Source organism: Macrosteles quadrilineatus, unplaced genomic scaffold, assembly GCF_028750875.1.
Source record: "Macrosteles quadrilineatus isolate MER2022 unplaced genomic scaffold, UCM_ALF_1.0 Scaffold_2__2_contigs__length_208266976, whole genome shotgun sequence".
NCBI lineage: Eukaryota > Metazoa > Arthropoda > Insecta > Hemiptera > Cicadellidae > Macrosteles > Macrosteles quadrilineatus.
Window position 1 is genome coordinate 177365042 of NW_026542595.1, and position 27980 is coordinate 177393021.

At 35.1% G+C, this 27980-nt stretch overlaps 1 protein-coding gene across 2 annotated transcripts; it reads left to right on the top strand.

The window, feature by feature from the left end:
- LOC128985807 (RAC serine/threonine-protein kinase-like) lies at positions 1-26914 on the top strand. 2 transcript variants are annotated; one of them, XM_054405691.1, is made up of 11 exons: positions 1-202; positions 6042-6146; positions 7536-7767; positions 8144-8342; positions 9606-9803; positions 15418-15536; positions 16656-16857; positions 18742-18879; positions 19628-19792; positions 22452-22618; positions 23067-26914. In XM_054405691.1, the coding sequence occupies exons 2-11, from the start codon at positions 6056-6058 to the stop codon at positions 23143-23145; spliced, it is 1590 nt and encodes a 529-aa protein (XP_054261666.1). In that variant the 5' UTR covers positions 1-202; positions 6042-6055; the 3' UTR covers positions 23146-26914. The 2 variants fall into 2 exon arrangements, with proteins under 2 accessions (XP_054261666.1, XP_054261667.1); XM_054405692.1 differs by lacking the exon at positions 1-202 and adding an exon at positions 4502-4602.
- The last annotated feature ends 1066 nt before the right edge of the window (positions 26915-27980 follow it).

A 27980-nucleotide genomic window follows, 5' to 3' on the forward strand; every position in this document is an offset into this window, starting at 1 on the left:
CTTGTCTATGTCTGAGTCTGAGTGTTTTTAGTATTTAGTGTCTAGCCATGAGTTTGATATTGACTGTTCGCGATGTTTTTGTTTTTCGTAAAACAAAGATTGACCTTTAATAATCGCAAATTGCCTTCCATGCAGATTATTTTTAATGTTTACTAATATAAACTTGGATACAGTAGAAGCTCAAAGACCTTCGCACTTATCGGTGTGTTTTTATTGTTTCTAGCTTATTCATGTGCTAACCTAGCCTTTAGCATGTAAGTGTTTTGCGTTCCCAATAAAACAACGCAATTAGACTAAATAAGAGTTGCTCGAAGTTTTATAAAGGTTGAATGAGTCTCTTAGGGTTATTTGTTTAACTAATCATAATGTTCTTCTCTGTGGCCTTGTTTTCCCATAGGCCTAGGCTAGTGTTGGCAAATTGGTACATTTGAATTAGGCCTACCTACATGTTAGATAATAAAATTGCGTAGCCTAGGCTATGTTTGTATTTTGTTGTGGCGTTTTAAAAGTTGTCTTTCCTAGCCAGACCCATTTTGTTTGGGTTTTTTCTATACCCCTTCTTGAAATAGGTAGTGCTTTTTAGCCCAGACCTAACTTAGCCTAGGCCTATTCTAGCCTAAATATTGAGATGTGTGTAACTTACCTTTTTTGAACCTATGTCCTAAGTGCAAATTTTCATCCAAATGAGGGGTATTACACTTCCATATATCTGTTGGCACAAACAACCGAATGATAATATCGATCGATATAACTTATCGATTATTCGATAAATCGTTAGGTAAAAAAGGTTAACCCAACTTCACTAACGAAATGAATGAAACAATCGAATAATCAATATTACTCATTCGGTTATTTGTACAAACAGATAACTTATGGAAGTGTACCCCAAATGAGCCCTTATTAGGTCTAATGTATGTTTCAATATCTGTTGTAAAGCTCAGATGTTTTAGACCTAAAACATTTACACGATCACACATTATAGCATACTAAGAGTGTCAACAATCTGCAATAAGTTAACTTAAGTTAATTGAGACCCAATCAATTGTGATTTAAATAAATACTGATTTGATACATAGGTAAGCTATCTTTATGGTTGAAAGGCTGATCTTTAAGTTAAACCTTGGAAATTCACTTACATAGGCCTAACTTATGTAGCCTAGGCCTCGTTTACATTTGTAAGCTAAACGATCACAGTAGGTTAGGCAACTTAACACAGTTTGTGCAGTTGTGCACTGTTTAACCCTAGCAGTGGCCAACGATTGTAATACGCCCGTTTGCCGTGACGGCCAGAATGGCCACCAGCGTAATACGATAGTATGGACCAAAATTTTTTTAATGGTAAAAGAACCACACTTATCAACTCTAATGTGAACAAAATATATATACCATTCGAAAGATCTCATTTTGAACATTCATTTTATTAGGTATATAAACAAACCCGTAGCAGGTATTAACAGTGTCACGATGATTAGAAATCAAATGAATTTTTGGCATGGCACGACTGTTGCAGCTGACCCTTGGGAACTGTCAAAATACAACTTTTTTGGCATTACCCTGCTCGGGTAATTTTTGACTTGGGATGTTGTGGGTGGTACCACTGGATAGCCATTGATTTTATATTCATTGTGGTGTTGATATTTAGAACGAAATATTGATTGTAGCCTACAACAGGTACGATTTTATGAAAAAGTTGTTTTTGAAATTTATAACCAATGGCCAACCATCGTAATACGCTAGTACGGAAAATATGAATTACATACAGTGTAAGTTATTATTACTAGTCATGTAATATGTCATTTTGAAGAAGAAATGTAGCTTGTGATAGGTAGTGGCAGCCCTGCGCTCAGGGCTATTTCCGTTTTCTCCCAGGAAGACGACGAAAGTGCGTCACTACTGTCAAAGGTCTCATACACTGTCAAAGGTGCCTTGTATTCGCGTGTTGTTGCGAATTTTTCGTCGAGAGTGAATTTTCACTCTCGTGTTTTCTGCGGTTTAGGCCTATTACTAAATTCGTTATTATTTCGTATTGTTAGAGAAATGTGTGTGTGTAAATAACAGTAATCTTCATGCATTTTATTATGCATGAATATTTACGGAACAGTGTAAAATTGTGTTTATAAAAGTTAGTATTTTTCTAGCGGTTTTCCGTTTATTATATTATTATGCCCCTGACACGTTAAAACAAAAATTGCTACCGCAGGCCTACCCAGCGTGTTATACATTTTTATGTAGGTAATTGAATACACTTTATGTTGGTTTGAAGTAAAAACATTTGGTAGGTACAAAAGTTTTATACCAAATTCTAGGAATCTTTTTACACAAAATTGTTAAAACATAAAAATATTATTTTATTTATAAATAGGCCTAAACAAATATTTTTACTTTAAACTTTATGACTTCTTTGGATTTCTTACTTCATTAGCTTTATGTAAATATCATTATTGGTACAGTAGAACCTCTTTAATCCGAACTAATTGGGACCAGGAGTAGTTCGGGCTATTGAATAGTTCGGATTACAGAACATATTGTTGTTTTTACATAACAATAGCTAAAACATGGCTAAAATTTATCAACATTATTTTGGGAAAAGTGAAAAAATGTTTTATCAAGTAAAATACAGTTTGTTTATTTAATACAGTAGTAAACATGATGAATAAACAGTACTGTAAATTAAATACAGTACACAGTATACAATAAAGAACTGCTGTACAGTGTATAGAGTACAGCAATGAGGGGTTCGGATTAGTGGACGTTCGGATTACGGGGATTTGGATTAAAGAGGTTCTACTGTATATACATAGGCTATATTTTATAACTTTTTTATAACACATACTAACACTGTGTACGGTTTTAAATTTTTTCGGTACTCCGTTTGTTATTATAGGCCTATTACGCCCAAAAAAACTTACTAAGAAAAAATATTTTCCCAACATGTTATATATTTCTATGTAGGAAATTAGATTATCTACTAAATGTATCCTAATGAATTTCCTATAAAAAATCTGTAGAAAAAATGTTACCCAGGCTGCTTTTGAAATTTCAAAAAGAAAATTCAAAATTTGTTTCTTCTTTTCACTTTACCGAGAAAAAAAACTTTCAATATCATTATTATATTAGGTACTATTTCTAGAATCTCCTTTTCTTTCCAAACAAAACGAATATGAGGTTGGCTAAGTTTACTTCTACGGTTGAATTTTTAAGAATTTTCCAAAAAAGGTCTGAAAAATCGCCAAAATTGGCTGGCCGGATCACACTTCTAACATTGGCCACTGCTAGGGTTAACACTGCTTAATGAAACTGAAACAATAACTTGGGCCTACTGAATAAGGCAAAATAAGTTGAAACATGTACATAGCCTAAGTAGGTACGTAAAAGGTAGGCCTGGGATGGGAAAAAATCAGTTTTAAAGTCGGTTACGGTAACTTATTTGTTTGACTGGTTTCTACTTAAAATATATAGACCTACTTGAACTTGCTGGGAATTTAAGATAGGCTAAATGTCGATTTAGGTTTTTTGGTTGCTAACTTAAGCAACCATTTTGCCGCGTTAGTGGCATTGATAGGCAGAAGGATCTCATTGTCTTAAAGATTCAAATCAAATCAAATCAAATAAAAAAATCCTTTATTCAAACAGTACATTTCTATACATGAATTGTGTCAAGTCAAGAATAAACATAACTATTCATTTGGCAAATTTACAGCACTAATTAATTAAGAGCTCTAATCTATATACACTTTCTCCCCTACAACTACTTACTGTTCAACCATTACAACAAACTATTGATTTGACATACTAATAGCTAATTGAAAAAGCTAATTGCAGGAGATGCAATAAATTTTGCCACAGTTTTGGCATATGATGATGATTGACATATGATGATGATTCATCACTCACGACCTGTTAATGTTAAACCACAATCTTAACATGATCGGGGTAGATGATCTGATGATCACTTTGGTACCACATTTGCCATTTTTATTTTTTCCTCAATATAAATCTGTAATAAAATCTAAATTTTGAATCCCTCTTTGCTTTTAGCAGGTACTGGTTCCTCAGAGAACCCACAATAGGCGATATTATTAAATAGAATGAAGTAAGCTTAACTTAAGTTATTAGTTCTAGTTTAACTTATCTGTAAAAAACCAGGTTAGGTCTATATTTTTGTAAAACAAAAGTTGATCATATGTTGTGTAATTTGTTGATGATATAAATTTATAGTAGGCCTAATTTAAAGACTTCAATTTGTGTATCTCTGTGGATCCTCTTTTCTATAAGTTAAGTTGGTGTTTTTTTATGAGAATGGTTAAACTTATTGTGAGTAACTTATATCCTGTTTGTCATTGGAATAAACTGATCAATCCAAACTAACCCATATACGCCTCGGTGCACTGTGAAAGAGTGGCAGGCGGCCCTCTAATTGACCCATGATGATAACATAAAATAGAATTATACAAAGACTACTGAGTTTATAAACGTAATTCATACTTGTCATGATTGTGATGTGATTAGACTTCCTTGATAATTTAGACTGTTGTTTTAGTGATATAGTTGCGATGATGGATGTGTATTTTAGTTATTTGGAAACATGCAATCAGTCTTGCTGTAAGTTGATGTTAACAAAAATTGCAAAACAAAGCTAACCTAGTTCTCCTTGTCAATATATAAATGACTGTGAAAAAATCTTGGTAGTTGGGACTAAGGTCAAAATAAGTTACCTCTGCCGTAGCAAACCTGCAAACTAAACAAATTTCTTTTTACCTTGCTAGATTTATAGAATGTTCTTTTTAACAGGAAAGTACCAATAACATTGATTTTAATGTGTCGGTTAGCCTTATTACCTCCTATGTTTCCTGGCTACAGGGAATGGGATTAGGTGTGTTTTTTTTTGTTTTGCGCAAACGAAGGAGGTAAATGGAGATTTGCTTAGTCTGCAGGTTTGCTGTAGAGGTTGTATTTTATGTTAACTTCCTCACCTTAATTTTAGGGCAAATTTATAATCACCCATAAGTTACTTAATATATAAAACTTGTTTTTTTTTACAATTCTACACTCACCATCCAATCAATTTCAGTTCAAAATACAGTAGACCCCCTCTTAACCGACCTCGTATTAACCGATAATCGGATTATCCGCCTTTGATCGTAAAACAATACAGTTTGTTTTAACCGACCTTGCTTTGAGAGCAGCTCGGTTTAACCGCCGCTTTCTAGGAATCTCAGCATTTCCGCTCCTACGCTGGGCGATGAGAACTGAACCATACGCTTATCTCCACAGGATATGACTAACAAATGGTTATTTTGTGATGATCACAAAAAATATAGCATAGCCTATTGTCAGTTTGTCATCATCGTTCGTAGCTCGAGCACATCTGATCTGATTTGTTATCTGTGCGGCAAATTTATAACATCATAATGTGCGTTACGATTTTGAGAACTGATTATCTTATCGCTGGAGTAAACAAACAAGCAACTTGTAGGGAGGGCAGGGAAGGGGTGTTAACAACTCCAAGGTCAAGATAGTTTTTGTGCCTCGAGCCTCCAGTGAGAGGCTATAAATAAACGTCCTATCTTGTAACAAAATGGTCGCTTGTATCTTTAATGACGACAAAAGGTTCTTTACTGTATTACGATGTATTTGGAAAGCATTAATTAATACATTACAGTTACCAGTAAAGTTATTAAAATAGGAATTTTATTGACTCTTGTCTAGTATTATAATATATTCACTAAAAAGTAGGCCTATTTGACTTAACCGTGTTTTGTGTTTATTTGTGACATTTCTATCAATATGAAAAAGGAGATAAGAGTAGTTTATTTGATAAATAATGCAAGTATGACTTCAAAATAATGAATATATAATTCCAAATGAATAGCACTTTATTATGTTATGATATTAGGGATTGCCCGTTTTATCCGACCTTTTGAATCATCCGACCTAGGTCCGGTCCCATTAGGGTCGGTTAAGAGGGGGTCTACTGTACATACCTAAGTGTACAACACTGTCTGAAAGATTTGATTGATTCATTGTCATGTTTGTTTTAGTTGTGATTTGAAAAATGGCTGACAGTTCAGTACTACAGAATCTCCCGAATTCTTCCACACATTTGCCTGCAAACGTAGTCAAGGAAGGATGGCTCTTCAAACGAGGTAATGAAAAAAAAATACTGCCTTAAGATTCACTATTTTGCTAATATCAGATAAGAGCACAGCTGTAAAAATCCCTCATTACTGTTTGTCATAAAAAAAACTTTTTAGTTCTTGTCCATGCTGTTCACATTTCTTTAGACTTTTACTAGACTAAACCTCCTAGTCAATAGTTTTTTGCCCGGGATTTTTTTTTCACATTACTTCAGGCTAGACCTAGAGGTTGCAGCATTTAGATAAACTCCATTGGTGATTCGACGGGATTTGAACACGGGACCTCAGGGACTGAAGCTCGCTCTCTAACCACTAGACCAGCTAGCCCCCCCCCCCCAATTTAAGACATGTAATTTCTAAAAATATCTTATTAGCATATAGCCTTCTATAGTTGAATATAGTAGCCTATAGTTTTTTTTTTCCTAAGGACGCTAGGCACGAGCCTAGGATTGTTTTTCACATTACTTCAGGCTAGACCTAGGGGTTGCGGCATTATCACTTAGATAAAATCCATTGGTGACTTGGCGGGGATCGAACCCGGGACCTCAGGGACTAAAGTCCCGCGCTCTAACCACTACGCCAGCTCGCTCCCCTGAATATAGTATAATATGAATTTATTAGTACTAATTTATTTTCCTACATGTGAAGTTTGTGTGGTAACAATTTTCCGGTAAACAGTGTTCAGTAAATTATCTCTTTGCACTTTGATTACCGTATGTTTGTGTTGGTGTTCATAATAAGAGTGCACCTTCACTTCTGTTATCTTTGCTCTCTGTTGCATTCATATCACATCTGTACACAAGTTGTACCTATATGTTTTGTGAACCTGTTGGTTTATAAATTATACATTTAAAAATACAAACGTTTATTATTTGTGGGCGTGTTTATGAATATTAATGATGTTAAAGACCATCAACTATAATAATAACTCATAATAGTCATAATAATCGGCGGATATATCCGCCTACCGTCTGATATGCATAAAATGTTGGCGGATATATCTTCCAATAGTCCGGGGACCGGTAAGAGTTAAGTTGTTTTGTATGTGTATGTTATTTATTTTTATTCAAGCTATAATGTAGGCTATTTAAATTATTTCGGTTAATACAAACAATTTGAAAAAAAATTACCCTTTTTCGTAGTAGCAAATCAAAGCGGTTTTCAGTAAACCGGATATGTTGTATAAATAAAGCTTAGTTATGGTATTTTCAAGAAAAATCTTAGTAACTTAAAAAATGCCAATAAGACGGATAAAAAATTTATTAGTCTGTAGGTTTGCTGTAGGGGTATTTTCATATTCATTAGGATAATTTGTCATGTAATACAAAATAATTTATGTGAAACTGATGAGTTAATCAGACTAGGTGTATATGACTAATATAACTCTTGGACGTACAGGCGAGCATATTAAGAACTGGAGGTCACGTTACTTCCTGTTACTGGAGGATGGCAGTCTCATCGGCTACAAGAACAAACCCGAGGGTCCGACAGATCCTCTCAACAACTTCACTGTTAAGGGGTGTCAGATCATGAGTACAGACCGGCCCAAACCTTACACGTTCATCATACGAGGACTGCAATGGACCACTGTCATCGAGCGCACATTCCACGTCGAGTCCAACAAGGAGAGGTACTGAATATAAAAGTAGTTTGGCTTTTAAAAATCTAACAATCCTAGTTTGGAATTGGATTTTGATTGTCTGGAATAGACCTATACTTCTTGTAATGCATGTTGGCTTAGTAAGAAAGAATTGAGTGTATTTACATATTACAGTAAATAGTGTTGTAATAGGCACGACCAGTTATTACACACGATAACATAACACTAGACAATAAATTTTGTGTTTCTCTTGGTTTTTATGAGGTGTACACACATCAAATTTCAATGAAAACTGAAATGGTCGGGTAAAATTTTAATTCAAGCTGTTTTTGTTGACGCGGAATCACTCCACCGGACAAAGACAAAGTTTGTGGAGTTAGTGACCATGGAAGGCTTATCATTACAGGGAGGACTGGATGGCCGCCATCCAAGGTGTGGCGGACCGGCTGGCAGACTCTGAGGACGTGGAGATGCGTGGCGGGACATTGTCCCAACACAGCGTCAGCAGTGGCGAGACTGGAGGGGCCGGAGCATTAGAGGAGCTCGAGAGCAAGTTCTCACTGCAGGGGACGTCCAGCAGCAAGTCCACGGGAAAGAAGAAAGTGGTGAGTGTTGGAGTAAAACTGTTTTACACGTTACTTCAGGCTAGTCCTAGAGTCCTCTCAGGCACAAGAAAAACTAACAACTTCATCCTATATCAAATCAAATCCTTCATTGTTATTAGGGTTAACAATAATGCAATATTGTTATTAGGGTTAACAATAATGCAATATTGTTATTAGGGTTAACAATAATGCAATATTGTTATTAGGGTTAACAATAATGCAATACTAGTGTACCTGTTGCTCGAATTCGAGCAATTGCGAAGCATTACAGGCAACTCACGAAGATTATGGAAATACTCACGATCTACACAACAGTTAGATATAATCAAAATCTTTTGTAAATATCTTATCTTTTCTCAAAAAACTGATCTTGTAAGTTAACTCCTTAAGAAATAATTTTAAGAGTTACTGTGATATTAGAATTTTCCACTGATTTGGTAATAGAACATTATATTGCAAAACATGATACGATGCAGAATAAAATCAATTTTAAAATCAGAAAAACCCATTGCAAATACTGTACTTCATTTTGAAAAAATCAATAAATCACAATTTAAATATTAACAGCTGTTTCATTAAAAAGTAGTGTAGAATTATGCATATGGTAAACAAATTTGAAGAGGCAACTTTAAAGGCTTCTGGGGCAGAGCCCCAAGGGAATTTACCTCGTTCCTCTTTTGATGGCTCATCTATAGACCAAGACCTTTCTTTAGAGACCCCTACCAAGTTTCTATGCCCAGCCGTCCTCTCAAATTAGCTGGGACAAAAACCCAGTTTTTCCTCCATAAGAATAACATGGGATGGGAATTCAAAGGCCACTGGGGCAGAGCCCCAAGGGAATTTACCACGTTTCTCTTTTGATGGCTCATCTACAGACCAAGACCTTTCTTTAGACACCTCTACCGAGTTTCTACGCCCAGCCGTTCTCTCAATTTAGCTATGACAAAGAAAAACAGTTTCAAATTAATATATAGATTGTTATTAGGGTTAACAATAATGCAATATACATGATCAATAAAACATAGTGTGGTAACAAAGTGTTACATGTATTAATTAATTTATTTCAGTGTCACTGGAACAGCATTTTTAAGCTAGAAAGGTTTTGAGTAGGAAAAAGAGATATATTACAGACATATTACAGAGAATTCTTCATAGCAACATTTTATTCAATATTACTAATTCTTCTATGTATCTTTTTCTCTGGTTCGTTGTTCAAAGTTGAATCTGTTCTCTATTCATGTACTCATATTTTGTCTTTTTCAGACTCTTGAGAACTTTGAGTTCTTAAAGGTTCTCGGGAAAGGAACGTTCGGCAAAGTTATTCTTTGCAGGGAGAAAGCAACTGGTAGGCTGTACGCCATAAAAATACTGAAAAAAGAAGTGATAATCCAGAAAGATGAAGTCGCTCATACATTAACGGAAAACAGAGTGCTCAGAACTACAAGTCATCCTTTCCTGATTGTGAGTTTCTGTTGTTAACATACAATGTAAACACAAATTTGTAAATATCAACCCCTCTCTTAACCGATTCTTACAGGACCAGGCCTAGGTCATATAACCTAAAGACCTGTAAATATCATAAAGACCTGTAAAAACGAGTAACCATGTAAACATTAAAAATTCTGTAGAATTAATCTTGTACCATTGATAATGTTTGAATTTTCAGCCGCACTGCAAATATCTTTGCTAAATTTTGAAAGATTTTCCTCTAAAGTATACTAGGCTACACAGAATAATGAACGTATACATATGCAAAGTGGTTGTTTACCTGTACCAATCAACTGCACTGTAGAAAGACAATCTATCTCTGCTACACAATCTATATCTTAACTAGGCAACATTTTAATTCTGAAAATCTAAATTTTTTGTTAGTAAGCACACAAATAAAGTGGACTTGTAAACCCAATCTGTTTTTACTGCATTTGAAATGCACCCACCTATTATTAAAATAAAAATACGTCCCTAAATCATGTAAAATCAAGCTTTAAAAAGTTTCTTGTAAAATGCAATGACAGTCAATAAAAAACATTTAACAGCAAAAATTATGAAGCAACAAAATGTATTGTGTTTTTAAAAGTTGGTTTTTAGAATAAATTTTTAAGTGTATATGTACGAGGGCAGCTCGAAAAATACCTCCGTTTGCTTCTTGCCCGGGAAGTGGAGGGGTAATGCCGCCGCTCTTCACAATCGGCGTTTAGCCGTGGTAGTTTAAAGGTCGTCTGAGCGCTAGTTTTTTTTTTGCCGTAGCTAGTCGAACCTGCCAAGTGTATGCACTCATGCTGGGATTGGTTTTTCCATTGCTAAACAGTATTTGGCAGCAGCTATTCATAGAGAACGTTGTGCTGTGTATGGACCTAAAATAATGAGTAAAGGAGTTGTTCAGGAATGGGTTCGCTCGTTTAAAAATGGCCAAACGAATGTGCATGATGAAGAAAGAAATGGCAGGCCATCTGAGGTCAGTGATGAACTGGTTGAGAAAATCGATGCAAAGATTTGTGACAACTGACGATTCACTATCTCAGAGCTTTTAGACAAATTTTCACCAATTTCCAGGACTACTGTTCTGTACAAATTTGTGACTGACAGGTTAGGTACATTTTGTGCTCGGTGGGTCCTGAAAATACTTTCGGAAAACCACAAGTCTCAACAAATTACCTTTTGGCTCTGGATTTTTTGACTCAATACTTCAAGGAAGGAGACATTTTTTTGAACTAAATTGTGACTGGCGATGAAACCTGGGTCAAATGCGTGAATCCTGAGACCAAAAAACAGTCTAAGTTGTGGGCAGGTTGTCTAGTAGTCGGGAAAATCGGGAAAGTCGGGAATTAGTATTGAATTTCAAAATGGTCTTGAAAAGTCGGGATTTAGTCTTAAATTTGATTTCAAAGTCGGGAATTTTTATGATTTTGCCGCGATCGCCGTCTTCCGTTTACGTAACCGCGATAGCCAATGATGATAGGCCTCACGGCCTCGGGAAATGTTCATGATTTTGTCGCGATCGCGGACGACAACGATGACGTTTCCGTGACCGCGGGAGATGACGATGAAGTTTCCGTGACCGCGGGAGACGACGATGATGTCTACACGGCCGCTGGAAATGTTCACGATTTTGCCGTGATCGCGGATGTCGACGATAACGTTTCCGTGACCGCGGGAGACGACGATGTTGTCTACAGGGCCGCGGGAAATGTTCATGATTTTGCCGCGATAGTGGACGACGACGATGACGTTTCCGAAACCACAGGAGACGACGATGACCTTTCCGTGACCACTGGGGACGACGATAACGTTATTGTGACCGCGGGAGACGACGATGACGTTTCCGTGACCACAGGAGATGACGATGATGTTTCCGTGACCGCGGAAGATGACGATGATATCTGCTCGGCCGCGGGAAATGTTCATAATTTTGTCGCGATCGCCGACGACGACGATGACGTTTCCGTGCCGCGAGAGATGTCGATGAAGTTTCCGTGACCGCGGGAGACAACGATGGTGTCTACACGGCCGCGGTAAATATTCATAATTTTGCCGTGATCGCGGACGTCTACGATAACGTTTCCGTGACCGCGGGAGATGAGGGTGATGTCTAAACAGCCGCGGAAAATGTTCATGATTTTGCCACGATCCCGGACGACGATGATGACGTTTCCGTGACCGCGGGAGACGACGATGATGTCTACACGGCCGCTGGAAATGTTCATGATTTTTCCGTGATCGAGGACGACGGCGATGACGTTTCCATGACCGCGGGAGATGACGATGACGTTTCCTTCCGTGACCTCGGGAGATGACGGTGATGTCTAAACAGCCGCGGGAAACGTTCATGATTTTGCCGCGATCCCGGACAACGACGATGACGTTTCCGTGACCGCGGGAGACGACGATGATGTCTACACGGCATCGGGAAGTGTTCATGATTTTGCCGTGATCGCGGACGTCTACGATAACGTTTCCGTGACCGCGGGAGATGACGGTGATGTCTAAACAGCCGCGGAAAATGTTCATGATTTTTCCGTGATCGAGGACGACGGCGATGACGTTTCCGTGACCGCGGGAGATGACGATGACGTTTCCTTCCGTGACCGCGGGAGATGACGGTGATGTCTAAACAGCCGCAGGAAACGTTCATGATTTTGCCGCGATCCCGGACAACGACGATGACGTTTCCGTGACCGCGGGAGACGACGATGATGTCTACACGGCATCGGGAAGTGTTCATGATTTGGCCGCGATCGAGGACGAAGGCGATGACGTTTTCGTGACCGCGGGAGATGACGAGATTCAAGATTCAAGATTCAAGATTCAAAGAGTCTTTATTCACACAGTACAAATTTTCGTACATGAATAGTGTCTATTGTTACTTACTACCTAAATTAGCAATAAGAAACATTTAAACAAAATACTATAGGCTACATTATTTTAAATTGAAATTACTATAATCTTCTATTTTGTAAGGTGCAAGGTCAAGTAAGAATGCCTTCAGATTTTTCATAAATTTAGATTTGTCTTTTTCTTTTTTTAAAAAGCTAGGAAGTTTTCTAAAAAAATAGTTTCCAATATAAGAAGGTTTATTTTTAAAAAGTTCAAGTCTTGGTTTTTCTTTAGCTAAATAATTTTTACCCCTTGTATTATAATTATGCACAGGCAATTCTTGAGTCTCATCAATATTTAAAAAATATTTAATTGTTTCAAAAATATATAAGGCGTGAACTGTAAAAATGCCCATCCCTTTAAAATAAGATTTGACGGACTGGTTGTATTTTAATTTATGTATTATCCTGATAGCTTTTTTTTGTATTTTCAAAATCTTTTTTAAATTCTTTTTCTTTGTCCCACCATAAATACTAATTCCATAGTTAATATGTGATTCAATATGAGCATGATATATCATTTTAAGTACTGATCCTTCACAGAGATATGACATTGTTCTTAGGACGAATATACCAGAATTTAGTTTTTTTATTAAACACTCGACATGTTTATTCCAGCTTAAATCCTCATCTATTATCAAACCCAATAGTTTTGAGGTTTTAACTTGAGCAATGAAATTTGTATCTATATCTAACTTAATACTTTGATCATTTTTGTCTCTTTTTGTTTTGAAAAGAATGAAATTACTTTTACTAGTATTAAGTACTAAATTATGGTCTTTTAAAAACTGATTCAGACTTTTAAATTCTGATTTAGCAGACATTTCTAAATCAGTTAGGGATTTCCCAGTTGTGTTAAGATTAATATCATCTGCATATATACTTTTCTTACTACCTGGGTCTTTTAGAGAATTTGGAAGATTTTTAAGGTAACATATGAATAAAAGAGGACCAAGAATCGATTCCTGTGGGACACCAGATGATATCTTTGATAAATTAGATCTTGTTTTTTGGATGATGTTATTTTTTTACAAAGTTGATATTTCCACAAATTGGTAACGTTCCTCTAAGTATGATTTAAACCATTTGAGAGTGACTCCTTTAATACCCAAATTATCAAGTTTAGCTATTAATTGATGGTGGTCTACATTATCAAATGCCTGGGACATGTCCATGAAGATGCCAGCTGAATTTAAACCCTTATCTAGTGAATTTATCACGGCTTCAACGAAATTAACCGCTGATGTAACTGTCGATCTACCAGCACGGAAACCATGTTGTTCATTATCAATTAGATCATATTGGTTCAACCTGTTGTACACTGCCTTCTCATATACCTTTGATATTGCCGGGAGAATTGACACTGGCCTGTAGTTTGAAATATCTTTCTTAGAGTTTTTCTTATAAACAGGTACCACTCTAGCAATTTTAAGCTCATTTGGAAAAATTCCTGTTACAAATGATGAGTTAATTAGGTGCATTAAAATTAATTTAATGCACCTAAATTAATATTAATCAGAAAACGCACGATGACGTTTCCGTGACCGCGGGAGATGACGATGATGTATACACGGCCGCGGGAAATGTTTATGATTTTGCCGTGATCGCGGACGACGACGATCATGTTTCTGTAACCGCTGCAGTCAATGATGATGTCTAAACGTACGGTACGCAGAAGATTTCATGATAAAAAAAACCAAATTTGCTAGTTAGATTGTTTTATTGCTGCATTATTTCTTTACATGAAAACACCACACTATCATAATACTACTTTGTGACAATAGACAAAGAGTTGGTGTAGTATTATTTAGAAAATTTGGTTAGAAATAGCTATAAAAATTGGTATCGGTATCAAGAATCGAGAATCGATACATTTTGGTTCAACACCCACTAATTGTGGAAAAAACTAGTCTTGTAAAATCTGGAATTAGTCTTGAAAAGTCTGGAATTAGTCTTGAATTTTATAATGGAAATAAACTAGACACCCTGTGTGGGGTCAAACGGCATCACCATACAAACCAACAAAATCCCGGCAAGATTTTTCTAAAAAAAAGCTCATGGCAACTGCGTTTTGGGACTCCAAAGGGTTACTGCCAGTTGAAGTTTTGGAACGTGGTGCAACAATCAATGCGGATTTGTGTGTTGAAACTGAAGAACCTAAGACAGTGAAGAACCTACATCCAAAACAAACGTCGCGGTATTCTGTCGTCTGGTGTCGTCCTTCTGCATGACAACGCACGTCCTCATACTGCCCAGAAAACCAAAGACCTTTAGGACCAGTTCAAATGGAATGTTTTTCGCATCCTCCATATAGCCTAGACTTGGCTCTGAGCGACTACCACTTTTTCAATCACATGAAAATATATGGCTTGGCTCCCAGCGATTTGACGATGATGAGTAAGTTAACTGAAAGATGCAGTCACGGGATGGCTCAAGGCACTGGTGGATGATTTTTTTTGTAAAGTGGGAATTTTTTAGTTAAATGTTAAACGTCCAAGGAAACTATGTTAGAGGAAAGACGTAATTTTAAGATGTATACAATGAAAATGTTGTTTCTACTTCTGTGTTTTTTTATTTACAGAAAAAGGAGGTTACTTTCCGAACTGGCCTCGTATTATGTATTTTGAAGTGAGACAGCTTAAGCTTTCTGTAAGAGAAATGTAAACAATAGGCCTATATTTTATAGATATATTTTATTCCAGTCTCTCAAGTACTCGTTCCAAACGGCAGACAGGTTATGTTTTGTCATGGAGTACGTGAATGGTGGAGAACTGTTTTTCCATCTGAGTCGAGAACGAGTCTTCAGTGAAGATCGTACCAGGTAACAATCTTAGCTTTGTAACAAGTTTTAAACATTTCGATAACATACATTGTTTTATAAATTTCTGTTCCTCTCAAACATTACATTTTTCTTCACTATATCCTTAATATTATGAAGTGGGAATGCAATTAAGGCTTTATTATTTTACCTAAATAAGAATAATATAAATACTGCTATTATACTGTATAACTACATACAGTAGAGTCCCGTTAGTCCGAAATGGTTGTGACCGGGCCCTTTTCGGATAACCGAAAATTTCGGATTTATCGACTTTTTTTTATTAAAAAAAAAAACATTTTTTTTTAAATTTTTTTTTTCTTAGAACACAGGCACGAGCCTGGGATTGTTTTTCACATTACTTAGTGGCTGCAGCATTATCTCTTAATAAAATCCATTTGTGATTTGGCGGACGAAAATGAATGGTGAAATATTTACTAAAATACTCTACAAAAAAATTCTATCTCGCCCGGCCGCTACAGAATTCTTTGACGAGGTACAGCTAACTGTGTTAAAAGTTTAATAAAAAAAATTTCAAAAAATTTTCAAAAGTATATTTTTTGGTTTCGGATTACCGAAGTTCGGATTATCGGGACTCCACTGTACTATTATACTAAAGATAGAATTTATATGGTTCATTTTATTGTAAAGCCAAGATCAAGATATTTTAATGGTTTTGTTTTGACAACCACGTCATCTAGTTTTCATGACAACAAACAATTTAATTTAGTTTCATACTGATTAAGATTCAGCTGTTCCTTAACCACTCATCAACTCAGTTATATGATGACGAATTTATGAAGAAAGAAAGGAATAAGTGCTTTATTTTTCACAACTCATTTACAGCTGATACTGTACAATAATAGAAAACACATGAAACAATGGTGGGTTGGCACCCTGCTGTGAAAGAACATAGGCCTATTTAAAAACTGTAACATAAAGTACCAATTTAAATATATATATAAAAAACTACCCATATTATTTAAATTCAGCTCGTTAAAAAACTTATCATGAAATAAAATCAATATTACAGTAATTGGTTATTAATATTAATTTTCATAGTTAGATCTATAAATAATAGTTTTTACTGTTTTTAGACTGAATTATTTGCGTTGATTTCAGGTTTTATGGAGCCGAAATAATATCAGCCCTCGGTTACCTTCATGAAGAAGGGATAATCTATAGAGATTTGAAACTTGAAAATCTATTACTGGACAAGGATGGTCACATTAAAATAGCTGACTTTGGTCTATGCAAAGAAGACATAACTTACGGGAGAACTACCAAGACTTTCTGTGGAACACCAGAGTACCTAGCACCTGAGGTATGTTTCAACTCTTCAGATAGCTCATATTAGACTGTAGTACCTGGGGACCGAGCTTTGCTCGGGGAAAATCATTAGTTCACTCTGAAAGCAGGTCTTAGTATTGGAGATACATAAATCCATTCCCAAACTCCACACGGTTCGCCTTTACTACGTCCTACACCATTTCCTAGTCATGGACCTGTTTCCCTGCATTCCACTTTAGGATTGAAGATACCTTAATCTAATCGTTATTAACAGATCCCACACTCTGGACAGCTCGCCTTGACTACTTCCTGCACCACTTCCAACGTAGTGGACCTGTTTCCTCCCTTCCCATAGCATTTCAGAATTGCAGACACCTTAATCTAATCGTCATAAACAGTTCCCACGCTCCATACTACTTGCCTTTACTACTTCCTTTACCACTTCCTACGTCGCAAACCTGTTTCCCTCCCATACCATTGCATTTAAAGATTGCAGATACCTCAATCTAATCCTCATAAACAGTTCCCACACTCCGAACAGCTCGCCTTGACTACTTCCTTCACCACTTCCTACGTCGCGGACCTGTTTCCCTCCCTTCCCATAGCATTTTAGGATTGCAGATACCTTAATCTAATCGTCATAAACAGTTCCCACACTCCGAACAGCTCGCCTTGACTACTTCCTTCACCACTTCCTACGTCGTGGACCTGTTTTCCTCCCTTCCCATAGCATTTTAGGATTGCAAAAACCTTAATATAATCATCATAAACAGTTCCCACGCTCCAGACAGCTCGCCTTAACTACTTCCTTCACCACTTCCTACGTCACTGACCTGTTTCCCTCCCTTCCCATAGCATTTTAGGATTACCCATACCCTTATCTAATCGTCATAAACAGTTCCCACACTCCGGACAGCTCGCTTTGACTACTTCCTTCACCACTTCCTACGTCGCGGACCTGTTTTCCTTCCTTCCCATAGCATTTTAGGATTGCAGATACCCACGATTTATCTTATCGTCATAAACAGTCCCCACACTCCGGACTGCTCGCCTTTACTACTTCCTTCATCACTTCCCACGTCACGGACCTGTTTCCCTCCATTCCCATATTATTTTATGATTTCATAAATAGATTCCAGACTTCGCACTGCTACCCTTTACTACAATCATAGACTAACCAGGGAGTATGTTTTATCTATGCTACAATGTATCGAGTTATCTTCAGTATAATCTTTGCTAAATATTAACAAGTGATGTTTTTCCTTTTTTACTGTATTTGTAATTTGCTAGTATACTGTGGGTAATTGGCTTATTATGAACACATTCTACAACTTCAAGTCTTTTGTTTACTTTTTCCTTGTTATTTAATTCAGCCAACATGGTTACCTAGCAACCCATAAGACTAATGTTAAAAAAATGTGATTTTCAGTTTCATTTTTCTACGTAATTAGATTTTTGTTGGCAGTTCTAACTGCAGTAAACTCGTTTTTAGGCCAGAAATAAACTATTTACAGCATTTGAAGAAAATCGTCGGAGCCGTTTTTGAGATCTTGTTTGCAAGCAAGCAAGCAAGCATACATACATACAAGCAAACATTGCTCGTATTAGAGTATAGGATTATATTGTTCTATACAACTTGATGTTATAGTTTATAATCGACACCTTTTCCTTTTCCCCATTCTTAATCATTGTCATCGATTTTGCAGCTTTAGTTTTCTCGTGCTGATATGTCCCTCGCACAATTTGATATGTCCCTCAACAAAAACTCATTGATTGACTGAGGTCTGGTTGTTTTTACCATACAATTCTTTTTATTTCACCTTATTTTGTGGCACTATTTATGTTTGTATACACAAGATAAATAAATAAATTTGACTTTTAACTGTTTGCTCAGCAGCTACCGTGACAAATGTTGTAGGTTCTAGAGGATAATGACTACGGCAGAGCGGTTGACTGGTGGGGAGTCGGAGTTGTTATGTATGAAATGATGTGTGGTCGGCTTCCATTCTACAACAGGGACCACGACGTGCTTTTCACTCTTATACTTATGGAAGAGGTAAGTCTTAAGATAACAGAAAGCATCGTCTGTGCGGTGTGTGTAATGTGGAATGCATTGTGTGACAATTTAATTTTAACTCTATGAGACTCCATTAAGTTTCAGAAACTTAAAATTTGATTGAACTCTGTTTGTTTGGGTTTGAAACTGGACTTTGAAGCTGGAGAAGGGCAGTTTTACACATTGGAGTTAAAATATTTAATCAATCAAAATAGACCCCATTTGGTAAAATCAAAATCCAAAGAGAACAAAGTTGCCGTGTTTAGTTTGTGTGTTACATGGGAAATGTTTTGAACCCTCATAATTTACTTCTGGTCTTATCCCCTGAAAAATACTTGGCGTCGCCAAACAATTGCATCACTTGCTCAAATCCTGTGTGTCTTCTTCATCATTCACATGTCCTTTGGTTAATACAACCTTTTTTTTAAAGCTTTATGATGGTTTGAAACTAGCCCAGTGTAACTTGTAATTTCCATTAGATTTCCATTGTGCGATCAGCTGACTTACTAATAATATTGGTTTGTAATTTATTATGAAACAGGCCCCTGTTGTACTCTATCATTATGCTTATTAATGAATAGTCCTGGCTCAAGAAACAGCTGGTCTTAGCCAGTAACAAAGCTACACAAATCACCTCACTCCATTATACCCTCACATGTTTGGCTTAAAATATGCTCCTAGGTATGCATCGCTGTCTTGAACTAATAATAATAATAACTGCTATGCTCACCTTGTTTCCCTTCTGTAGGTAAAGTTCCCACGAAACATCTCCATAGACGCCAAGGACCTGCTCAGTGGATTGTTGGTTAAGGACCCTACCAGGAGGCTTGGGGGAGGTCCTGACGATGCTAAGGATATCATGGCTCACAACTTCTTCCGATCCATTAACTGGACAGAACTCAATCAGAAAAAGGTAAATGAGAAGTTCTACCTCCCTCTCAAGGGTTTATAAGCTCAATAAGCTATATTTTTGTGCGTATCCCTGATAGTTTTATACTGAAGTATTATACTGAAGTATTATACTGAAGTATTATACTGTTCACTAAAATTAGGGTACCGGTATGTAGTTTATTGCGTTTGACAGCATTTTCTACCTAGGATGAGTTGGGTCCAAAAAAGATGCTTTCAGGTTCAATGGTGGCCAAGAAGTTGTTTGTGTACATAATGGTAACAATGTCAACTGCAACCTGTGGTTGAACCATAAAGACATAAACTAAATAAGAATAAATATTTGAAAAAAATATATTTTTAAATATTTTTCCTGTGGGGTCCTGACTGGAATAAATCCACCCAGATCCACATTTTAACGAAAAACGTACGGATTCCATTTCCCAATAGCTCTCACGAAAACCCTGCTCAGCGTAAACCAGCTTTGATGGGTCTTGAATTAATAGATTAACTACATTTTCATATTCTAATTAGCCCTCGCCATTATTAGATGCCTGCAACAACTTGTCCTAAGTTAGATATTGATAATTGTAAAGTTTAATTTAGTTACATCACTTAATTTATTGTTGGTTGAACTTGGCTAATTTAGAAAAGATACTCCTTAACCCCTTTATCCCCCTAACGATTAATTTACTAATTGGTCATCCCTACCCTACACTATTACGTTACCAAGAGAAGAGAAGTAGCCGATGAACACCGTTACGAAGTTCGCCAAAGACCAACCTCCTTGCCGGTCCGTTCCTCGTTTCCCGGCAGTAGCGCTAGTGTCGCAATTTTCTGACTAGAGCTGTCTGCTTGCCTTTCGATCAGCTGATGGGATTGACTCTTACCTTATTTTATAATTGTTGGCGGTGATGTGGGTTATTCCCACATTCCATTACAAAAGAACATCCTTGGGGGCAAATCAAGGCCACACTAAAAAAAAACAGGCCGTAATGCTCGTCAAGCATGACGTCACGATAGAAGACGGCAATGACGTAGGTATTTGTTTATTTATTTTCCAAGGAAAGATTAAAACAAGCAGCTGATCACAAATGGCAAACATTACGTCATTGCTGTCTTCTATCGTGAAGTCATGCTTTACGACCATTACGGCCTGTTTTTTTAGTGTGGCCTTGGGCAAATACATTCCTTAACTTAGTTTTGATAATAATTGATCTACATGTTGATTTCAGCATAAATTTTAACCTATGATTAGACCTGGAAATAGTTTGCTAGTTTTTTTATAATTTATCTCCTAAGGAGGGGGCTGGTCTAGTGGTAGAGAGCTTGATTTCAATCACCAATGCATTTTATCCAAGTGATAATGCCGCAAGCCCTTGGTGTCTGAAGTGGGGTGAAAAACAATCCCGGGCTAGAACCTAGTAAAAAAATTAATCACTTTTGTACTAGTGATGTGGGCCGGGTAAATACCCAGTGGGTAGGTAAATATAAATTGGGTATTTACCCGGGAATTTACCCCAGGCCCGGGTAAATACCCAAAAACTGGGTATTTATAATTTTTATTAAAGTTAGAGAAGATTGAGATGTTTTTTTGCAATTATCACCCTGTAAGGATAGTAAAATGATGATAAAATGTGTTAAACAAAATTTCATATGGTCACTACTAGCATTTTACTTCTGGGTACAATCGCCATAAATACCCAGGTCTGAGCATAAAGCATAATCGGCATAAATACCCTGGTCGCATGGTTGCACTGGTCCTGACTACTTATGATTTTTAATTTCTATGGTGGATAGGCCTAGATGAATTTATTTTATTGAAAGTGAAGAAAAATAATTTGCAAAGTAATAATTAATATTTATTTATTTATTTATAATTACCTACATTAAAATTTAACCTAGTAGTGGCCTAGGCTTGTAAACAACTTAAGAAAATAATTAAAATTCAATCTGTAGGATGGCAGGATTTAATAATATTTTTGTTCCAGATCTTTTGTTGGTATCAATGGTATCAAAAAAAAAAAAAACTAATTTCATAAACTTGTGATACAAAACATTTAAATCTAGGCCTATAGCACAATAAATCTTTCAAAACTCTTAAGTTAGACAAAAAAACAGGAGATACATTTTTTTAGTAGGTTTATCCAAATATATTATTTTTCCCAACTAAGCGGTAACACAGAAAAGTTTAATTACTTTTAGTATTCTGCTATTCTGCCTTAGGTCTGTCTAGCCTTCCAAGCCATTTATACGATAAAAGTTTTTAACTATCATAATTTAATAACAGTTCACTATTTCTCTGATGAGGTGTTGTCTTGATAAAAAACGAAACCCCATTCTTATTTTAAAACTTTGTTTTATTTAAAAAAAAAGTGCAAAATCATTAAATTAAAGGTACTAGCAAAGCTTCAAGTTACTGTAAAAGGTGTTATAGACTATCCTAATTTGTCATGTACCTAATGATAACAATAACCTATTAAGGGGTGAATATAACTTAATTTCAATCGATTTCATAAATACCCAAAATACCCGGGTATTTATGGATTTTGGGTATTTACCCGGGTAAATACCCAGGGTATTTACCCTGAGTTTTAAATACCCGGGTATTTTACATCACTATTTTGTACATAAACATGCATAAAGAAAGCATACATTTGAGTTTGTGACATGAATTGTTCCAGATCACGCCTCCATTCAAGCCCCAGGTCAAGTCTGACACTGACACGAGGTATTTCGACACAGAGTTCACAGGAGAGAGTGTGGAACTTACACCTCCAGAACATCAAGGACCTCTCAACAGCATCGCTGAGGAGTTTGAACAACAACAACCCTACTTCCCTCAGTTCAGGTTCGCTCTGTTTTATGTTGACGTATTTTACAATTTATTAGTCAAAAATTACCTAGTTAAATATTATCCAATACTGTCCTAGGTCAAAAACACGGACCAAAAAACTCCTACAGTATACCTGTATTAAAGGTTAACTATACATTCAGAGTCAATGTTAGTTATTTCTTGAGAATTTCAGGTTAGGTTTGCATTATCCACGATCACTTAGCCTCATTATTGTGGATCGTCTACCGTATGAGATTTGAGAATAAAATGATTTCTCGAGATTGGGTGAATTCAAGATCTGAATTTAATATATCACTTCTTCTCGGAAAAGGTGTGCATGCCACTTAATATGAAGTAAATTCACTAAATTCATTTGAATTAGTCAGATGGTGAATGTTTCTGATGGTCAGTTTTGTTGTTACAAATGCATGAGATTAAATTAAGTGTTGCGGTATGATTTCAGCTACCAAGACCTCGGATCGACCCTCGGCAGCTCCACGGCCATCAGTCTGAGCACAGGCTCGCTGGTACAACAACATTGAACATTGTAACTTGTACATCTAGTCATAAGTGAACACTGTTCAGAAGGCTAATGCATTCCTACTGAATAATCTGACTAAGTAATTTAATCAATGCCAGAAAGATTTTGAGAATAATTTTTAAATAGCCTATTTGTTTCTTGTTTTAAAATAAAATGAAATCTTTAGATGAAGAATTCCATTTAATGAACTACAAGTTAGTTTGTTTACAAGTAAGTTTGTTTACAAAAACAATATAATAATAATTAACAAACATATGACTATAAAGTAACATATGACACATATGTGACATATGACTATAAAGTAACATATGACACATATGTGACATATGACTATAAAGTAACATATGACACATATGTGACATATGACTATAAAGTAACATATGACACATATGTGACATATGACTATAAAGTCATATGGTTGTTAATTATTATTATATTGTATTTGTAAACAAACTAACTTGTAGCCTAGAGTCGGGACCACGTAAGTTTGCAGTTGAGAGAGGAGCCTATTTACCATATGGGTTTGAATGAACCAATGAGAACCGTTCGGTGTTGCCAAATCTAATAATATCAGTTGAGTTGAAAATATTGCTTAGTATATTTTAATTAGTGTTGTCAACGGGTGATGTGGCAACGTCGCACTAGCCTTGTCTTGTGATTGGCTGCTACCAACTGCAAACTTACGTGGTCCCGACTCTAGTTCATTAAATGGAATTCTTCATCTTAAGATTTAGTTTTATTTTAAAACAAAAAACATATTGGTAATTATTATTGAACGTCCTTCTCAATATCATTTAAAATATATAAAAGGTTTACAAAGATTTTAAAAATGTGTTAACAAACATGTTGAAAAGATCGTAAATCAGAGAATAAATTTATTATATTCTTGTTAATGGAAAATTATGATATTTTTTCCAAATTTACATTCCAATTGATCAAATAACGTTTGTGAATCGTGTTGGTTTTGTTTTTCTCTGCAACAGTGTTCACTACAAGTTATGTTAAATGAGAGTTGACTGCGATGTTTAGGTTAATGGAAGTTATAGTTGAATGATTGGGGTTAACTAGCAAGTATACATAATAAACGCGGAGGTATCGTTGTTATAAATATATATTTATTTATTGAATGATTGTTGATTAAATGTGAATAATGTTGTAAATTATTAATACATAATGGCTGGACGGTGAAAACGGTAGCCAGCTAATATTGAAATATCTAGCCCAGTTTAATATATGTACTATAAATGTCGATTATGTTATTCATTTTGTAATGTTTTATATATTTATGCTCACTTTGTCAAATTTACGATGTCGTAAAACAATGTAATGTTTTTTGTCAGAAATTATCAAAGGATTACAAACTAGGTGAATTAGTGTTATATTATAATGTTTATGACTCAAATTTGAAAAGTCGTAAAGATCAGTAAAGCTAAAATCAATTTTTCAAAACCCAAAACAAAGTATAATTATTTTAGTTGTGTTTTACAGTTGTGTTGGATTTTTAGTTTTGAGGTCAGTCAATTGTACAACTGTTTTAAAATTACATTTAAAAAAATTGTCTCTCTTGACTTTTTAGCAACTATCAGGGAATAATAGAAATTTTACCTCTGTAAAAATATTTCCAAGCCGTCATTTTTTTAGTATATCTTACTTTATAATAAAAAAGTTATAATAAAAGTTTTATAATTAAAAAAATCTCTACCTAATTTAAAAATACTTTTTAAATGTTCACTAACAGTGTATAATTTTAAAATGCAATGGATAAAGTGTTAGTTGTCCTACAACATTTTGAGATTGATCATTTGAATAAATTACTGGTTGTGTTTTACCTAATGATTTATGTTAGTTTTTGAAAAAGAAGAGAAAAACTTATTAGTGACACTTATTTTATGTTTTGGGTTTTGATGATTTTTTAATAACAAAATGTTAATATTTTGCATTTAATAGGGTTTTAGAGTTAGCCTAGTTATGTTTTGACATTGTGTTTATGGTGGCATATAATCATTTTCCCATACATCGATTACAGAACGGAACTTTTAAGAGACCTTGTGGTTGTGATGTTTACAATATTTGTGATTATCAGCTTTATTGTAGGTTATTTCTCTTTTTACCGAGTACAAAGAGGTTTGTAAATGAAGTACTTTGTGTGTTTTCAATTTGTTGACTCTCAAAAGATATTCCTCGACCCTGAAACTTTTTGCATATTGTTTTGTTTTAATTCAAATTAATTTTTATAATCAAGAACCAATGATCGTATTCCTTACCTCATCAATCACAATATGTACAACATTTATGGACATCTTGTACAAGGAATTCCACAAATAAAATAGTTAGTATTATTGTAGATGTTTCAACTTAAATTTCTACTTATTTTGTTTCACTGTTTGTTCATAATCAATGTTACTAAGTGTTTTGTGAAAAAATAAGTTTTACTGGCTTGTGTCCTTTGTGTAGTATAATTGTAAAAATTTAGACAAAAACTGCAAATTGCATTTTGTTATTTTGTGTGTTAAAGCAAAGAGAATCTTTAAAAAATATTTTAGAACAAAGTATCGACTAATCCATTTCTTTATCAAGTGTGGATTAGAAAATATGAAAGTCTTTCCTAATGGTGTGTGACGGTAAATGTTACAGATTTGACGTAGTTTGATTTGTTTTTGGTACACCATTAGACTGGGCTGTGCTTGTGTTATTCTGCTAGTTGAGACCGCTTTACATTAATCATCTAGTTTTACTTTGTTAATGTTGTGCAAGGATGTGTGTGTAGTTTACAATCAAATCCGAATTTGTCAACTAAACCTTTTTGATGAAAATCCACAATTGGCAATTATTGTTAATGTTTAGTGATTTCTAACTTCTGTGTCTAATTAAAAACGTTTTACACTAGGACTGTTATATGGCTGTTTAAATTTGTAAAACTTGGATAATTTACTAAATAATCTGGTTTGATAGATTGAGTAACTTTTCTTCTTTTTACAGGTAATAAAATTGATCATTGTTAAATACAATATTTTTTTTATGATTTGTAGTTTGTAGCTTCAGATATTTTCAATTTTTCTAACCATTTATTTTAATATCAGGCAATCTCTATTGTTTTTAAATTCGGATTTGATTCCTCGAGTAATATTTACATTGGATTTATTTATGCAGTAGGAACCATGGTTTGAAAATATCTATTAATAAATTAAATCTTGATATTTGTTTCACTTTAATATATAAGGATGTGTTAATTCAATTATTTCAGTTAGCTTTATACTCTTTACATTATATTATCTCGATTAAAATCACACCTTCTAATCAGTTGTCAAATATCAACCTGTAAATAGATACATGGGAAGTTATATATTATATATACTTAAATAAAATTATGCATAGTATTAATTAGTAGAATAAATCAGTGACCTCAAAGGTTTGACATGAATTATCTAAAAATAATTACTCAGTGTTGGCAATACCCATATTTTACTTACTTTTCCTCATTTTAACCGCTTGTTTATTTTCTATAGTACTATTATTTATACTTTGGGAAATTATACTCTATGATATTTATTAGTAACATATCATAAAAATCTAAAAATAAAAAAATATATACACCTGTTTTTGCCTTGTTAGTTCAATAAGTTTACAATGTTACAATGTTAAACCAAAAGGAATTGATAAAATAATAAAAAAAAATATGTTGTAATATTGTAAGATGGTGCTAGGACTCTGTAAAGCACTGGTGTGTAAAAACTGAATATTTGAAAATAAATCTTGTATAATGATTTGTAAAAAGGTCAAGTGCTGAATTCTTCCTTTTTCCTTTTCAGCTTCTTTACATAATATACTAGTGCATCTGTTGCTCAAATCGAGCAATTGCAAAGTATTACAGGCGTTATTTCAAAACAACAGTCATAATTGCCGACGACTAAAAAAAGAGTCAACTGAAAGATAATGTAATCAACCACCCCACTCCAGTTATCGGAACTGCAAACAAACTTTCTGAAAGCAAACGTTCTTGAACAGCTGTTTTAGTATGCAATTCATACAAATATTCGTCTGTAAAAAAAAATCTTTTTGTCATAAAAAATACAGGCAAGCCCCGAGGACATTTATGACAGGAATGAGTGAGAGGGGGTGTCTTCACAAAAAGTAATTAATTTTGGCTCATTGCAAAAATCCGTCCATTATTAACAGAGGAGTAGTGTTTCATAGAAATCGCCTTCAAATATTATAAATAAGGATTATATGTCGTACCTTGACTTTGATTTATCACCACTTGTAATTAGTTCTTTAGTTTGGAAGTAATAGTTTTAAACTATAAATACCCCCGCCGCAGCAAACCTGCAGACTAAGCGAATTTCCATTAACCTGATTCGATTTACACTAAAATGCCTCCATAAAAATATCACATTTATTTCCTATTTAAAGAGAATTAGTTTAACGATGAGTACTTAGGTTTGCTGCAACAGGGAGGGTAAAAGTGTGTGTGTTTTTTTGTAAAATGTTAATAGTTTATTAAGAAATTAAAGTATATTCCAAACTCGATCAAAATATGTTTATAAACAAGCAAACTACAACAGTTGACTTATCTTACTAATATTATAAATGTGAAAGTTTGTGTGTTTGTTTGTTCGTTTGTTTGTTTGTTTGTGTGTTTGAAGGTCAATCACGCATAAACCTAAACATGGATTGGGGGATTGGGGGGATGGATTGGGCTGAAGTTTGGCATGATGATAGTTCACATTCCCGATTCACATATAGGCATATTCTTATCCCAAAAATCCCTTCGGGCTCCGCCCCAGTGGCTCTGTAGTTCCCTATTGTTACAAGTCAGGAGTCCCGCGCAACAATAGC

What these genes read in the sequence shown, in the direction of transcription:
- LOC128985807 (XM_054405691.1), top strand. Translation starts at nt 6,056, where the DNA reads ATGGCTGACAGTTCAGTACTACAGAATCTCCCGAATTCTTCCACACAT. An exon ending in GTCGAGTCCAACAAGGAGAG is followed by an intron (nt 7,768 to 8,143) that starts GTACTGAATATA and finishes TTATCATTACAG; the next exon opens with GGAGGACTGGATGGCCGCCA. An exon ending in CCCTACTTCCCTCAGTTCAG is followed by an intron (nt 22,619 to 23,066) that starts GTTCGCTCTGTT and finishes GTATGATTTCAG; the next exon opens with CTACCAAGACCTCGGATCGA.